Source organism: Oryctolagus cuniculus, chromosome 6 (genome assembly GCF_964237555.1).
Source record: "Oryctolagus cuniculus chromosome 6, mOryCun1.1, whole genome shotgun sequence".
Taxonomy (NCBI): domain Eukaryota; kingdom Metazoa; phylum Chordata; class Mammalia; order Lagomorpha; family Leporidae; genus Oryctolagus; species Oryctolagus cuniculus.
In genome coordinates, this window is record NC_091437.1 from 123317978 (window position 1) to 123335533 (window position 17556).

At 44.0% G+C, this 17556-nt stretch overlaps 1 protein-coding gene across 15 annotated transcripts in view; it reads left to right on the forward strand.

Moving 5' to 3' along the window:
* The first annotated feature begins 771 nt into the window (after positions 1–771).
* The window catches only part of MTDH (metadherin), a 72730-nt gene continuing 55945 nt past the window's right edge, over positions 772–17556 (forward strand). For all 15 annotated transcript variants that reach the window (XM_051843933.2, XM_051843935.2, XM_051843940.2 and 12 more), the window contains exon 1: positions 772–2313. In XM_051843933.2, coding sequence (XP_051699893.1) covers positions 1933–2313 — 381 coding nt within the window. In that variant the 5' untranslated portion in view covers positions 772–1932. The remainder of the gene's footprint in view (positions 2314–17556) is intronic.

Consider the following 17556-nt stretch of genomic DNA (forward strand, 5'->3'; position numbering starts at 1 on the left):
CAGCCTGGGAAAGCACCAGAAGATGTAAGTACTTGGGAGACCTGGAAAAAGCTCCTGGCTTCCGGCTTCAGCGTCGCAGCCCCAGACCTTGTGGTCATCTGGGGAGTGAACCAGCAGATGGAAAATCTACCTTTGCCTTCCAAACAGATAAATCAATCTTAAAAAATATTAAAGGGCAGTCACAAAGAAGAAAGGTGATAATGACTTGAGCAAATCAATACTTACTAGGCTGTCAAAGGGACCGGCATAACCCATCTTACTAGTGTAATAAAGTTATAAATCCACAGGATATTAATCTAGAATGGTCAGTGGAGCGTCTTAAGAAAATCCCCTTCCTTCCTGTCCCTGGAACCAAAATAGGTATGTGGGATTATAAATCTTCACAAAAATAAATGGAATTTGGAAATTTTTAGAGTTAAAGCAGATGCCAATAACATCTAAGTTCTTGGTCTAGTAACTTGAAGTCTTTAATTAGAAGTTAGTATAAAGCTTAGAAAGAGCAGGTTCCATTTATTATCTACAAAATGGTCATACACCCATTAATCCCAACATGCATTACAACACCTTTGCAAAGTAGGTCAAAATACCCCTTCATACATTTTTAGCCCACAGGACTTATTAATAATACCCCTGTGCTATTCTTTGAGAAAGCCTGTATTTAGCTCACTTAAGACACTTGATTACAAGCTAATTATCTTTTAATGATAAAACACTGCCTCCTTATAGTAAAGTGGAATTTCAAAACCCTAAGGCCGCCCCCAAACGTCTTTTTTTCTTCTTTTTTGGTCCTTAAAAACCTAGAAAAGTAATTCGTTTCCTTCTAATGCTATGTCCTAGAAATGGTCAACACAGCACATAAAAGTAGAATCTTTTTGTATCCTTCTAGGGGTGTAAAGGCTTAAAACGCAACGAGAAATAGACCTCGACAAGTAAACACAATCTTATGTGTTCCCTCTTCTCACAAAAGCTACAAATTAGCAGAAAAGAGCGAGGCCGCCCACGGCACTTTCCACTTCTGAATTCTCAGGACGAACCACAGCGAGGGCCAAAGCGAAGGCGCCGCACGACGCGAAGGCGCCCAGCCAGGCTGGCGCGCGCGTGAGGGAAACACCCTGTTAAACGCAGGCCTCGCAAGAACAGCGCCCGGCCTCCGGCTCCGCCGAGTCTGCTCGGGCAGCGTCGAGACTACCGCGGGAAAAAAGCCTCTTTCACGCCAACACCACTCCAGAATAAAAGAACGAAAAGCCCCACGGCTACCCCGGCGACTCTGCCCGAGACCCCCCGACCCGGCTCCCCGCTCCTCACCCTTTTCCCCGCCCCGCTTCCACGCGGGCCCCTCCCCTGCACTCATTCAGAACGCCACGTCTCCTAGCTCCGACGCACCCGCCACCCGGGGGAGACCTCCCCCGGCTAAGCCCTCCCAGCCCCCAGTCCAGAGTCACCCAGCCCCAAGCTCCGCGCCCCAACCAGGCCCGAAGTGGGCCACAGCCAACCGCAACCGCCGTGCCTTCGCTGCACCGGCTCCGGCCCCGCCCACGTGACCCCTACGCCCCGCCCCGAGCCTCACGTGACCTGCGGCGGTGCCCGCGCGCGGCGTGGATCGCGGCCGCAGCCGCCATTGTTCCGCCGAGGGAGGACAGCGGGGCCTGGCGCTGGCGCCGAGACGCCGCTTAGCGGCCGGCACTGGAGACGCTCGCTCCCGCCTGCCCCTCTCCTCCTGGCGGCGGCGGAGTGAGGCTGACTTGGGGAAACCTGGGAGCCCTCTCTGCCCTCGCCGCGGCGGCAGCGGCCGATCCCCGGCTCCGGCACGAGGAGCGGCCGCGATGCGTTCGGCCTGAGGCTCTCCGGCCCGGCCCTCCTCCCCTCCCCTGACTTCCAAGGCGTCTCCTACGCCCCAGCGTCATCCTGCAAGTCCCTCTGCCGGGAGGGAAGATGGCTGCACGGAGCTGGCAGGACGAGCTGGCCCAGCAGGCCGAGGAGGGCTCGGCCCGGCTGCGGGAAATGCTCTCGGCCGTCCTAGGCTTTCTGCGCACCGAGCTGGGCCTCGACCTGGGCCTGGAGCCGAAGCGGTACCCGGGCTGGGTGATCCTGGTGGGCACGGGCGCGCTCGGGCTGCTGCTGCTCTTCCTGCTGGGCTACGGTTGGGCCGCAGCTTGCGCCGGCGCCCGCAAGAAACGGAGGAGCCCGCCCCGCAAGCGGGAGGAGGTGGCGGCCTCGCCAGCCTCGGCCCCTGACGACCTAGCCTTGCTGAAGAATCTCAAAGGCGAGGAGCAGAAGAAGAAGAACCGGAAGAAACTGCCCGAGAAGCCCAAAGTGAGTAGGGGAGGAGCGGCGGGGGAGAGTAGGGGATGGGGGCCGGTCCTGGGCCGCCGGCGTGGAGACCCTCGAGCGACGGAAGGCTGAACCCCTCTGGGAAAAGGAGAGAGAGAGAGAGAGGTTCTGGGGAGTCAAGACGCAGATCCCCCAGAGTGGAGGAGGTAGTGGGTGAGAATGGGGGAAACTCGCGAAGTATGGACACGAGGGGAAGCCCAGTTTCGAGGAAAAGTAGTTAGAAGCACTCGGGGTACAATTAAGTCTAAGTGCCCAGAGCTCTAGACGTCTCTAGGAGCCTTGACCGCAGGAACTGCGGCCCATCCTTGCTTGAGGCCTACGGGGTAGGCTGCATGTGGAGCTTGGTAATGGGACCTGGAGGTAGTGTTGGAAAGTTGTGGAAAGACAGATGGCTATCTCAAGTCACGTCGAGACAGTAGCTAGTAGAAGAACTCTGGTGACCTAGAAAACTCAGAGGCTTACAGGGGATTAAGGGTGTCCAGGTCCAGACGCACTTCCATTTTAGTTGGGACTGTTGAAGGGAAATGGTTGCCCACTCTGGTTCTGGGGAGTGTGGCCTGTGGAGGCCGGAACGGGAGTCGGTTACCTAATATACACTGGTAGGGGGATGGCGGGGGGTGTGGGGGTGGGATGTGACTCAATGAGCAAGGACTGAGGCAAGTTCAGCGAAGTGGTCTGCGGTTCCTCCGTGCCGCGGGAGGTTTTTGAAATAGAGTAAAAGGGGATGACAGGGCAGAATGGTGAAGGCTGAGAGAGGGTTTCAGGCACCAACTCACTGGACCACGTGTGGAAATGCAGAGGGCATCACATGCCTTTTCCTTCTGTGTGTTAACTTCTACATTCTTTATTGCCACTTGCTCATGGTTCTTCCATTATATGTCTTTTGCAGCGTTATGCATATATTTTAAGATACTTTACAGTTGAGCAAACTGGGAATATGAAGGATGAGCAGAATTAGAAACATCTCCTAACCTATTTTTATATCTGCTGGATTAAGCTGTTCACCTTTCAGTACCATTCAGTAAGCCAGCAGAAGGGCCCTACTGTGTGGAGTGCTCTTTGGTGGGCAGTTGGAGGTATACACACATAGGAGTTAGAGGCAGTGTAGAGACTGGTACAGGCAGCAGGTTCATAGATAATTCTAATATTGCAGAGCCATAGGTGATGTCAAGGTATGTATAGAGGGTGAATGAAGTTTGGAGAGTGGAAGACTGATCGCAGTGGAAGTTATTGGAGGAAGTGGTGTTGGAGTTGAAACTAATCAGAGTGTTGTTGGTAACAGCAAAAAAGAAAGCTGTATTAGACACGTGACAGATCATAGTTAATGCATTATTAGGCCTAGATAAGCATTCATGTGTTGCTTGCTGATTGAGAAGATGCAAGATAGAAAACCTAGAAAAGGGCATAACTGTTAATGTGGATAGTAGTGGAAGAGAAAAATAAAGACCTATTTGAAACATATTATAATTTAAAAATCTGTAGAAAGTGTCAAGGATTACCAGAAAGTAGTTTTGTGGTAGAAACAGTGAATCTGGTTCCAAGGTGAGGAAGGAAGGTGATCTTGAAAACTGCACACGTTAATCCTAAGCCTTGTGTGGATGAAGCAGGTTGGGAACATTTCAAGGCCTTATTTGGGATGTCTAGAATTTCAGATGGACTTGAGTTGAGAGACAGGTGCTCTAAGAGCTCATCTGAAGTGCATCATAACACTCAGCTGACTAATCTGAAGGAGCACAGACTCCAGTGAATGTGTACACTGTGAAAAGTGCTCGCTAGACCTGGGACTTACTGCCGCCTCTTCATTTGAGTTAAGCCTAAGGAAGGGAGGAATGAATAAACGAACTCAGTGTTACCTTTGAAGATTGGAGAATTGGAAACTGGATAGATGCTTGTGTTTTTTTGTTTGTTTGTTTTTTGTTTTTGTTTTTGTTTTTTTTTGACAGGCAGAGTGGACAGTGAGAGAGAGAGAGACAGAGACAGAGAGAAAGGTCTTCCTTTGCCGTTGGTTCACCCTCCAATGGCCGCCGCGGCCGGTGCGCTGCGCTGATCCGATGGCAGGAGCCAGGTACTTCTCCTGGTCTCCCATGGGGTGCAGGGCCCAAGCACTCGGGCCATCCTCCATTGCACTCCCTGGCCACAGCAGAGAGCTGGCCTGGAAGAGGGACAACCGGGACAGAATCTGGCGCCCTGACAGGGACTAGATCCCGGTGTGCCGGCGCCGCAAGGCGGAGGATTAGCCTAGTGAACTGCAGCACTGGCCAGATGCTTGTTAATCGAATGAGAAAGTATCTTTGCTTGCTGAATGTTTAAGGTGGATTGGAGAACTTTAGCTTAATATTTAAGAAGTGGTGACTTTCATATTTTTTTTTACTGCAACCCACAATAAGAAAAATACATCATACATCACAACATATATATATATATAACTTGTTTTCTTTACTGTTATTTGTGACCCACTAAATTGTTCTTACATTTAACTGTGAAGCAGTTGCCATTTATTCAAGACTCAGTCTATGCCTTACACTGTGCTAAGTACTTGCACAAAAGGAAGATATTGCTTACATATTGAAAGCATTCAAAGAGAATACAATATTCCTATGTCTTACTGAAAAGGGGATACAAAAGCAAAAGCTCAGTTTCTCCTCATGGGGCTGTAAATTCCAGTGTGGAAGAAGTTATACAGTCAGCTCTCTGTGGTTCTGCATTCTCAGATTCAACCACTGGTTGAAAATATTCAAGAAAAAATTACATCTGTACTAAACATGTGCAGACTTTTCCCCCTTGTCACCTCCTAAATAATGAAATATGATGGTTGTTTACATGGCATTGGTTAGTATTATAAGTAATCTAGATATGATTAAAGTATATGGTAGGATGTATGTATGTTATATGCAAATACCATAATCTTTCATATATGGGATTTGATCACCAAAAGATTTTGTTAGCCAAGGAGGATCCTGGAAAAGATTCCCCCGGTTACTTAGGAATGACTTTGCTAGAAAAATTGATGGCACAACCCCAGGGTGAGTTCAGATGGGCATAAAATGCCTTATCACAGGAGTTGGCTTAGAAAGTAGATAAAACCAAGCTTGTGGGAGAAACCTATGAAGCAGCAGAGGCCCAGAGTGGGAATCCATCAGCCTGGCAGGAATGGGGGACTCTCAGCCTTGCCCTGTTTAGCTTATCTTATTGATAAATGGAAGATCTTAGTTGAGTTAAAACACTGCAGGATTCTTTAAAGTATCATTTCAGGCTCTTGGAATAGAATCACTGAATGCTTGTTAAAATTTGTAGATTCCTAGGTCCTGCTATAGATCTTACAAACTTAAAATCTGGAACTGGTTCCAAGGGATTTCCATTTTTAACACGCTGTTTTGCTGAGTCCTTGCCCATTAGTTTCAAAATCACTTACTGGAACCAGACTGTTAAGATCTCCAAGTGGAGCCATATTTAATCTTATAGTCCATGTCTTCATTACTGCATCATTTTGATATCTTAGGATATACTTATTCAAGTAGGTTAGATGATGTAAACTAGTTTCCTTGAAAGAACTTTTGTTTGGACATTGTACTTAAATATAATTTTACATTCATTTGTTTATTCCACTGTTTTTAGTTTTCTGTTGAATCATTCAAAATTTTACAACTTCTATTTTCAAAATTTGTTTCTAATGATTTATTTGAGGAATAGGTGGTAGTTTGTTTTTTATAAACTGTATGTCAATCTAGTCATAGGCATTTTTTGAAATTCTTGGATTCATTTGGTTTTTATCTCTTAATAAAATATTGCAGTAAGTTTTTCCGGGTATGAATTACAGTTTGTTCTAACATTAAAACTGAAAAGAAAGAGACTTTACACTGACGAAGTTCTTGGCATTTTTGAAGTCATTATTATCATACGTATTTTCCATGACACGTAGTTCAATGTACATGTTAAATAGGCACTCTGTTAATATTTCTTCATTTGACTTTTAATCTGAGTAATAACTTAGATGGCTGTGAGATTTCAGATACTTGGTCTTTGTTTATTTTTAAGATTTATTTATTTGAAAGGCAGAGTTACAGAGAGAAAGTGGCAGAGGCAGAGAGAGAGAAGTCTTCCATCCACTGGTTCACTCCCCAAATGGCCACAGTGGCCAGGGCTGGGCCATGCAGGAGCTCCATCCCAGTCTCCCATGTGGGTGGTGAGGCCCAAGCACTTTGGCCATCTTCCACTGCTTTCCCAGGCTCATTAGCAGGGAGCTGGATCACAAGTGGAGCAGCCAGGACTCAAACCAGCACTCATATGGTATGCCAGCACTGTGGGCAGCAGCTTAACCCGCTGTGCCACAGAGCCGGCCCTAGGACATCCAGAAGTTGAATGTCAACCAGAAGTACATAATCAGGTTCAACTCCAAAGAAAATTTACTTCAGTGAGCAAGTTATCTGTATATTACTGTAGGAAATTTCATTAAGATTTGTCATAGTCCTGGGAAAGCAGTAGAAGATGGCCCAAGTTCCATGGGCCCCTGCACCTACGTGGAAGACCTGTCTTTATCTCTCTGCCTCTGACTCACTCTCTCTGCCTTTCAAATTAAATAAATAAATCTTAAAAAAAAAAAAAAAAGATTTGCCATAGTGTAATTGTCAATATTTCTGTGCTAAGCAAATTAAAGAATATTGTTTGCTACTGTACAGCCTTGCATAATGCTTGGCACTTTAAAAAAATTATTATTGGGGAGGGAATTGTGGCACAGCACATTAAGCGGCCATTGGGACACCTGCATCCCATATCAGAGTGCCAATTCAAGTCCTTGCTGCTGCTTATTCCATCCAGCTTCCTGCTGATGTGTCCTAGGAGGCAGCATGGAGGATGGCTCAAGTGCTTGGAAAACCCAGGTAGAGTTCAAGCTCCTGGCTTCATCCTGGTGTATCCCTGGTTATTGTGGACAATTATGGGGTAAACCAGCAGTTGGAAGATCTCTCTGTCACTTTGCTTTTCAAATAAATCAATACATGTTTAAAAAATATGAAAAAAAAATTGAATGCATAATATAATAAGGTGACCCATGGAAGTATTATTCTAGTGGTAGCAATGTGTTTTGAGTTTATTACTTCTATTCTGGTTTTACTGCCACTGCCCTACTTTAGGACTTTCATTACCCTTTGCTTACACTATTTTTTTAAAAATTTTATTTATTTATTTGAGAGCTAGAGTTACAGACAGTGAGAGGGAGAGACAGAGAGAAAGGTTTTCCATCTGCTGGTCCACTCCCCAGATGGCCACAATGGCAGGAGCTGGGCCAGTCGGAAAACAGGAGCCAGGAGCTTCTTCCAGGTCTCCCACATGGGTGCATGGACCCAAGGACTTGTGCCATCTTCTACTGCTTTCCCAGGCCACAGCAGAGTGTATCAGAAAGGGAGCAGCCAGGACTAGAACTGGCACCCATATGGGATGCCGTAGCCACAGGCAGAGGATTAACCTACTGTGTCACCGTGCTGGCCCCTGAACAACATCCTAAATGGTTTTTCTACTCCACAGTCTCTTTTACCCATTCATGCAAGGTGAATCTTTTGAAGCCCAATCCTGTTCATGTGACATTTCATGGTCACATCTTTTCAATAATTTCCTTATAATCTGTTGAATAAAATTCAAAGTCCATGGTATGGTACACTGACCTCTTCATGATCTACCTGTACCTTAGGCTTCTCTCACGATTACCCCTAAAGTAATCACTTCTGCTTAGCTAGCTTATTTGTGTGTATCTCATCATTTGCTTTCTTATCTTTGGGTAAAAGGCCTTTCTTTCTACCAATTTTTGCCCAGCCACAGAAATTTTCAACTGTAAAGCCTTCCCTAGCTCCCCAGCTAAACAGTAAAGGAACAGATCAATATAGTTGATTCTCATTATCGTAGTAGTTATGCTCTGTAAAGTGGCAATAAACACTGAATTTGTGAGTGGTGTGAACTGGTGCTCCTAGGGAAAATGCAAGATTAGGTTCTTAGCAAGTCTCTTGTGACAGTATTTTTACCAACCAATCAATACATAACCTTGTCTTATATGTGTTTCTATTTAAACAGCTTATTTAATATAGTTGATTGAATAACATTTAACTCATGGCCCACAGTAGACTTATGCACAAATGAAGCTTATTTAATGTGCATGTTTTCTCTGTAAGGCACATTATGGCCTTGCACGTAGGCACCCTGGACAGCACTTCAGCACTATGGTTGAGGCCATTTTAAGAAACAAAATTGGAGCAGGAGTTGTGGTGCAGCAGATTAAGCCGCCACTGGGATGCCTGCATCCTGTATCCTGAATATCTGATTTGAGTCCTGGCTACCCTGCACTTTCCTTCCAGCTTCCTGCTGATTCACCCGAGAGGCAGAGAATGGTGGCCCAAGTGCTTGGGTTCCTGCCACCCATTTGGGAGACCTGGATGGATTTCCTGACTCCTGGCTTTGTCCGGGCCTTGTGCAGACATTTGGGGAGTGAACCAACAGATGGAAGATCATTCTCTCTCTCTATCCCTCTTTGTCATTCTACCTTTCAAGTGAATAGATGAATCTTTTCACAAACAACCCCCCCCCCAAAAAAGGCAAAATTACCAACTAAGAGCCTGCAAATGTAAAATATGTGGCACTACATAGACCTCATAAAGGACACTTTTTTTTTTTTTACAATTATGAGTGTTGAAAACAAAGTAGTGCTGCTCTGACCTCAATTTTTATAGTATCGTGTATGTCCACAAATGACCACAAAAGCACCTTCAGTGCTGACTTAGAAGTTAAAATTTTTAGCAAGTAGACAAATTCAGCAATGCAGGATCAATAGTACAAATGAACTGTATGTTTGTCCGTATTTGCATCCAGACCACTGTCTCTTTCTACTTTCACCTTGGCTCACCTGAGCAACAGCTTTTCCTTGACTGCCTCCAAACCTTTATTAAGATACTAGTAAGGAATCTTTTTAAAAACATATCAAGTGGGGCTAGCACCATGGCTTACTTGGTTAATCCTCTGCCTGCAGCGCCAGCATCCCATATGGGCGCTGGGTTCTAGTCCTGGTTGCTCCTCTTCCAGTCCAGTTCTCTGCTGTGGCCCAGGAAGGCAGCGGAGGATGGCCCAAGTGCTTGGGCCCTGCACCCACATGGGAGACCAGGAGGAAGCACCTGGCTCCTAGCTTCGGATTGGTGCAGTACCAGCCATGGCAGCCATTTGTGGGGTGAACCAACGGAAGGAAGACTCTCTCTGTCTGTACCTCTCACTGTCTTAACTCTGTCAAATAAGAGATATATATATAAAATATTTTTAAGAAACATATCACGAGGCCGGCACTGTGGCGTAACAGATAAAGCCACCACCTGCAGTGCCGGATCAAAACCCCCAGTTGCTCCACTTCGAATCCAACTCTCTGCTATGGCCTGGGAAAGCAGTAGAAGATAGCCCAAGTGCTTGGGCCCCTGTACCCATGTAGGAGACCCGAAAGAAGCTCCTGGCTTTTGGATCAGCTCAGCTCCAGCCATTGTGGCCATTTAGGGAATGGACCAACAGATGGAAGACTTCTCTCTCTTTCCTTTCTCTCTGTGTAACTCTTTCAAATAAATAATAAATCTTTTTAAAAAAAAAAAACTACACATCACAGCCTGCATAAGAACTATACCTTGGGGCTAGCGCTGTAATGTAGTGGGTAAAGCCACCGCCTGCAGTGCCAGCATCCCATATGGGTCATATGGGTGCTGGTTCGAATCCCAGCTGCTCCACTTCCAATCCAGCTCTCTGCTATGGCCTGGGAAAGCAGTAGAAGATGCCCCAAGTCTTTAGCCCCTGCACCCACATAGGAGACCCAGAAGAAGCTCCTCGCTCTTGGATTTGGATCGGCACAGCTCTGGCCGTTGCAGCCAATTGGGGAGTGAACCAGCGGTTGAAAGACCTCTCTCTCTGCCTCTCTTCTCTCTTTATAACTCTGACTTTCAAATAAATAAATCTTTTTTTTTTAAACTGTACTTTAGTAGCTTTTATGTTTAAAATCCAAATTTTTTTCCTGCTTTTCGTTCCAAGCTAATTTTGAATTTGTTTCCTCTCATTTGGTATTTCTAACTACACCACTCTTTTCAGTTCTTCAGATTCTTTCATAGCCTAGTGCCTTTACTTGAGGTATCAGTAATGCTCTGAAACAGTTGTCAACAGCCGTCTTCTTCTTTTTTAATGTGAGAGGCAGAATTATAGACAGAAAGATAGAAAAAGAGAGGTCTTCCATCCCGCCAGTTCACTCCCCAAATGGCCCGGGGCTGGGCCAATCTGAAGCCAGGAGCCAGGAACTTCTTCTGGGTCTCCCACATAGGTGCAGGGGCCTGAGCACTTGAGCCATCTTCTGCTGCTTTCCCAGGCACATTAACAGTGAGCTGGATTGGAAATGGAGCAGCCGGGGCATGAACTAGCGTCCATATGTGATGCCGGTGCCAGAGGTGAAGGTTTAACCTAGTATGCCGTAGCACCAGCACCATCAACAGTCTACATCTGACCTTTAGTCACCTTCCTGGAAAAATCCTTTTCTAATCACCATATTTGAAATAGGCATCGTCTTTTGTTTTCTGTCTCTGCATCTTAATGTTTCCCTTCAAATTAGTTATCACAGTTTGTAAGTTATTTACTTATGTGTTTACTTTTGGGGGGTCTTTCCCCATATTAGATTGTAAGCCAGCGGTAAACAGTGCTAGTCTTTGGTAATTAATCTGTTATTAAACTAAATGCTAAAATGACATCTCGAGAGTTTAATGGGATAATCCATTATTGAGCTAAATAATTTCTTCTTAATATATTCTCACTAGAATTGTGTTATTATGTTTAGCTTGTGGTCTTGGTGGTAATATTACAAGTAAATGATATCACTTGCCATCTACAGGGTTTTCTTTTTACCTTTAAGTCACTATATCTGTTTTAATTCTTACATTTAACCAAACTCCCAAGTGATAGGTAAAACAAATATTCCCAACTTCATGCAGGAAGAATCTTGAGATTCAGAGAGAAGTGAATTATTCAAGGTCATAGAACAAAAGAGTTTTGAAGATAAAACAGTATCCTAATTTCTAGGCTGTCTTTTTTTTGTTTTGTTTTGTTTTGTTTTTCTATACTTATACCCTCTCTGGTTTCAGTTGCATATTCAGGATATTACATTCAGATAACAATTCTGTTTTTCCTGAGTTACAGCTTTGTTACTTTTAGAATCAGAAGTTTCTGCTGAAAATTATAATGACCTTTACAAAAGCTCCAGAATTTTGGCTCTATCTGTTTGGTTATTATGGGACTTTCATCTTTTCATTGTATTCTGCCAGAGGCCAAGCATATAGTTATGCTGATCTTACATACCAAGAATAGCAGTAAACCCTCTGAACACTTATTTTTGCTGTCCTTCCACATTATTGATTATTGTACTACCTCTGAAGGTTGTGAAAGCCTTGAGAATATTTTTAAATTTATTTTATTTTTATTTGAGAGACAGAAGCCAAGAGCTCCCATCTTCTGTTTCTGTCCCCAAATGCCTGCAACAACTGGGGCTAGAGCCAGGAGCTGGGAACTCAATTGAGGTCTTCCACACTGGTAATAGGAACCCACTTATTTGAGCTATCACTGATGCTTCCTAGGGTCTGCATTGGCAGAAAGCTGGAATCTGTAGCCAGAGCTGGGAATCAAACCCAGACACTGTGATGCAGAATGCAAACATCTTAACTTCTAGATTAAACATTCCTCCCCTGAAAGTACTTTTAATTGTTACTCAAGCAAAATCCAAGAGATCTAAGTGAGGAATTAGTGTTATTTCACCACTTTCAAAATTTAGTATGGGGGCCAATGCTGTGGCATAGTAGGTTAAGCATCCACCTACTGTGCCAGCATTCACCTACCATGCCGGCATCCCATATGGGTGCCAGTTCAAGTCCCGGATGCTCCACTTCTAATCCAGCTCTGTGCTGTGGCCTGGGAAAGCAGTAGAAGATAGCCCAAGTCCTTGGGTTCCTGTACCCATGTGGGAGACCCAGAAGAAGCTCCTAGCTTCGGATCAGTGCAGCTCCAGCCATTGCAGCCAATTGGGGAGTGAACCAGCAGCAGATGGAAGACCTCTGTCTGTGTGTGTGTGTGTGTGTAAGTGTGTGTAACTCTGACTTTCAAATAAATAAATCTTTTAAAAAAAGAAATTAACCAGTTCTAGGTCTTGTCCATTGATGAGACAATGTATGTAAAAGCATCTAGCAGGGGCTTGGCCCATGACAAGTATTTGGAAATAATTAGCTTACTGTTAGACTCTTCAAGTCTAACTTGTCAGCTCAAGAATATGTCTCTTCTGAATTTCTATGATATCTTGCCTTCTTTTAATGGACATAATAGTAAGAGGATTATGAATTTTCCCTAAACTTCATGAAGCCCCCTCATTTAATATACCTATATGCTCAGTATAGCTTTCAGAAAAGAAAATTGAGATTCCAGTAAAGTAGTAACTTGCCCAGGGTGACAAACTTTTGGGATTTCAACTCTGGTCTCTCATTTTGGCTTCAAAACCCATCCTTTTTTTTCTCTTAGAAAAGGAGAGCTTTTTTTGCCTTTTTTTTTTTTTTTGTATTTTAGTATGTTCTATTGTTTATTGAATTCTAAGCTTCTTAAAACAAAAGATTTATTTACTTTATTTGAAAGAGTTACGGGGTGGGGAGGAGAGATTCCATCTGGTTCACTCCCCAAATGGCTGCATCAGCCAGGACTGGATCTGGTCCAGGCCGAAGCCAGGCGCTTCATCCCATCACCCCACATGGGTACAAGGGCCCAGGGAATTGGGCCATCTTCCACTGCTTTCCCAGGCCGTTAGCAGGGAGCTGGATTGGAAGTGGAGCCAGCCGGAACTCAAACCAGCACCCACATGGGATGCCAGCATTGCAGGCAGCAGCTTAGCCCAGTACAGGACAGCACTGGCTGCAGTTCTAAGCCTCTTAAGGGCAGGAATGTGCTTTGTTTCAAGGTTGTAATGGTTCTAAGTGTGATTCTACTTTGTTTGCTTACATGAGAGTTCAGTAAATGAACATAGAATATTGTTGTTTTCTTAGAAAGCAGTAAGCCTGATCTGTTTTTAGCCTCGGAAAGGATATATTTGTTAAAAGAATTTGTCCGAAGCCTTGGGCCTGGCAGATGCATGTCCACACCCTTTTCACCACCAGAATTTAAAATTTATTTTGCACTTGTTGGTATGAAAAGTGACCTGAATACTAAACAGCGGGGATAGTTACTGTGGGTCATCAAAGCTTTGCAGAGAAAATGCTGTTAGACAAACTGTTTCTTGAGCTTTTCCATGCCGTCTCACTTGGTGAAGTCTTACAAGAAACCTGTTACACAGTACACATTTTTTCTCATATTTTCAAATTATGAAATCCAGGATTAAGTCAAGGAAAATGCTTAAAGTCACAGTATTGAATATAGAAGTTGGGCTTTAATCCCAGGTTTCTCTAATTGCAAAGCCCATGGTCTGTTCCTATTTCAGTTTTTGGTAGTTGGCAGACTGCTCTTCTGATTTTAAACCTGATAGATTTCCAAATAATTTGAAATTATGATCTTTACATTTTGTGGCAAGAAACAAAATTTATATAATTAAGTGAAAGTAAGGTTATAAATGAAGTCAAATGTTAAGTTTTATATATGCTTACCTTAGAAGTTTTTTGTTGTTGTTGTTGTTGTTTTTGGACAGGCAGAGTTAGACAGTGAGAGAGAAAAGTCTTCCTTCCGTTGGTTCGCCCCCCAAATGGCTGCTAGGGCCAGCACACCATGCCAATCCAAAGCCAGGAGCCAGGCGCTTCCTCCAGATCTCCCATGCGGGTGCAGGGCCCAAGCACTCAGACCATCCTCCACTGCCTTCCTGGGCCACAGCACAGAGCTGGACTGGAAGAGGAGCAACCAGGACAGAATCCAGCACCCCAACCGGGACTAGAACCCAGGGTGCCGGCGCCGCAGGCAGAGGATTAGCCAAGTGAGCCATAGATAGAAGTTCTTCTGCAATTTGTATGTAAGGACTGCTCAAATGAAGTAGAAGCCTGTTGCACAGCATATCTTATTGTTCTGAATTTTAAAATCCTTGAGGACAGATTCCTTTCATATAAACTGTTCTCACAGTTCTTGTCCAGTGCTTGGGACTTAAATATTTATTAACATTTATAGAATTATATGGTGTAATAAATTGAAGATTGACTAGCATGAATAATTTTTTTTAAAGATTTATTTATTTGAAAGTCAGAGTTACACAGAGAGAAAAGGAGAGGCAGAGAGAGAAATGTCTTCCATCCAATGATTCACTCCCCAGGTGGCCGCGACAGCCAGAGCTGCACTGATCCGAAGCCAGGAGCCAGGAGCTTCTTTGAATCTCCCACGCGGGTGCAGGGGCCCAAGGACTTGGGCCGTCTTCTGCTGATTTTCCAGGCCATAGTAGAAAGCTGGATGGGAAGTGGAGCAGCCGGGACTCAAACCAGCGCCCATATGAGATGCTGGCACTGCAGGCGGCAGCTTTACCCGCTACACCACAATGCTGGCCCCAACAATTTTAATTTTATTTCCTTAAAATCAGGATTCATGAAATAAGCTTTAGCTGTACTGCAATGTGGCTCCTGCTTCCATTCCATCTAATTATCAGCTAGATATCTTCATTCTAGATTGCTGCCTCCCTCCCCCTACACACACACACACACACACACACACACACACACACAGAGTTCTTCAGTGCATGTGTTTTTAAAAAAGGATCTGGGGATGAAAGTTGAGGAGTTAAAACAATAAGGTAGACATCACAAAGCCTGTGAGGAATTTGTCCATATAAACTAAACAGTTGTATCATTTTTCTGTTTCTGGTTGATTTTCATCAAATTTGAAGGACATCTTTAACATAAATTATAGATTGTATACTCTCTATGAAATTAACTTTGGTTGGTTCTAGAGGAAACACCTCAAAGATATCCAGCAATTTTTTTTAAGATGTATTTATTTATTTGAAAAGCAGAGTTAAAGAGAGATGTACTATCCTCTGGTTCACTCCCCAAATGACCACAATGACCAGTACTGAGCCAGGCTGAACCTAGGAGCCAAGAGTTTCTTCCAGGTCTCCCACATGGGTGCAAAGGCCCAAGCGCTAGGGCCATCTTCCACTGCTTTCCTAGGTGCATTAACAGAAGCTGGATTGGAAGTGGAGCAGCCAGAACTCAAACCGGCACCCATAAGGGATGCTGGCGCTGCAGGCCACAGCTAACCTGCTGCACCATAGCACTGGCCCCAGAGAATTTTTTACTGGGTTACAATGAAAGGACCATATAATTGCTAGAAATCTACCATAAACTCAATGGAAGCCAAGACACTGTGGCAAAGAATGGCCTACATGAAAGATCTATAAGATCCCAGTGGAAAGAAGGGACTATCAAAGAAGGAGGCACCTTTCTCTGAAGAGAGGAGAGAACTTCCACTTTGATTAGGGCCCTGTCTAAGTTATGTCAGAGTTTGTGGACTCAAAAGGCTTCCATAGCCTTGGCACTTCATGACAAGAGCCTTGGGTGATCACTGACATCATAAATAAGAGTGCCAATTGTTAAATCAACAACAAGAGTCACTATGTACTTGCTCCCCATGTAGGACCTCTGTCCTTTATGAGTTGTACTATGAGAATTAATGATAAAACTAGTCTTCAAACAGTACTTTATACTTTGTGTGTCTGTGTGGGTGCAAACTGTTGAAATCTTTACTTAGTATAGAGTTGATCTGTATATAAAAATAATTAAAAATGAATCTTGACAAAGAATGGGATGGGAGAGGGAATAGGAGGCGGGACAGGAGTGGGGGTGGAAGGCAGGTTTGCGGGGAAGAACCCCTATATCCCAAAAGTTGTACCTATGAAATTCATATTTATTAAATAAAAGCTTTCAAAAAAGTATAAAAACAATCAGAAAGCAATTTGAAAAAAAAAAAAAAAAGAAAGGAACCTACCATATTCTCATACATCACAGTTCAGAAGAGCAGACACATTGGATTTGAAGCGTTGGTTTGCAGCTAGTTACCTTTTATGTGAACAGATCTATATAATACTGCATTTAAATAATGTCAGTGATTTTCCTCATTGAACAGTTAGTGGGAGAATAGAAGGACAGATTGGTGCTGATGCTTGATAGGGGAACTATCACAGTGTATCCTTTTCCTGCTACCCAACTTTATTCTTGGGAAAGGAGGCTTATTGTTTTATGGTATCAGGTGTGTATAGGGAATTCTTGATAATTTCTGGAATCCCAATAGTGATGAGAGCGTGATAAATCTGCAGAATTCATGGAAAATTAGGAAGTCTGCATAGGCCACAGAGAATAGCTGAAGTTACAGACATTGTATAGGTTGATGTTATAAAGAAGCAACTAAAATTGGCACAGATAGGAGATACCTTGCCAGTCAGAGCCTATGAAATAGAAGCAGAATGTTCTTGAACCTACAGGCCTGCTGTTGATCACTGATTGAGAACTTTAGGTACTGAAAAGAAAGATTATTTCATCTTTCATTTGGGAGGCTTGCCTCAAACCAGCAGATTAAATTTGAATTAAATGCGAATTTAATCAGCTAAAAGACAGCTTTTGTTTTGATTTTCTGCCACAGATCATTGGAAAGTCTACAAATTGTGTTTTAGAATATAAATGGAGCCAGCACTCTGGCACTGTAAGTGGGTAAAGCCGCGGCCTTCAGTGGGCGCTGTTTCGAGTCCTGGCTGTTCCACTTCCCATCCAGCTCTCTGCTCTTGCCCAGGAGAGCAGTAGAAGATGCCCAAGTGCTTGGGCCCCTGCACCCATGTGGGAGACCGGGAAGAAGCTCCCAGCTCTTGGCTTAGGATCAGCGTAGCTCTGGCCATTGCAGACAATTGGGGAGTGAACCAGCGGGTGGAATACCTCTCTCTGTCTGCCTCTCCTTCTCTCTCTGTGTAACTCTAATTTTTAAATAAATAAATCTTTTAAAATATATATATAAATGATGTCTATTTTATCTCTAATCATTCTTAACAATTGCAGATAACATAGAAACTTCAAACATTCATAACTTTGAGTATAGCTTTGCTAGTGAGGAGGCAGTCTAGTAGAAGTCTTCTGTAAGAACTGTACATAAAACCATTGACACTACTACATTGATTTACTGACTGTATCATGTTGGATATGATAAGAATGCACAAGTGAGGAGGAGAAGTAGGGTCCAGAAAAAGGG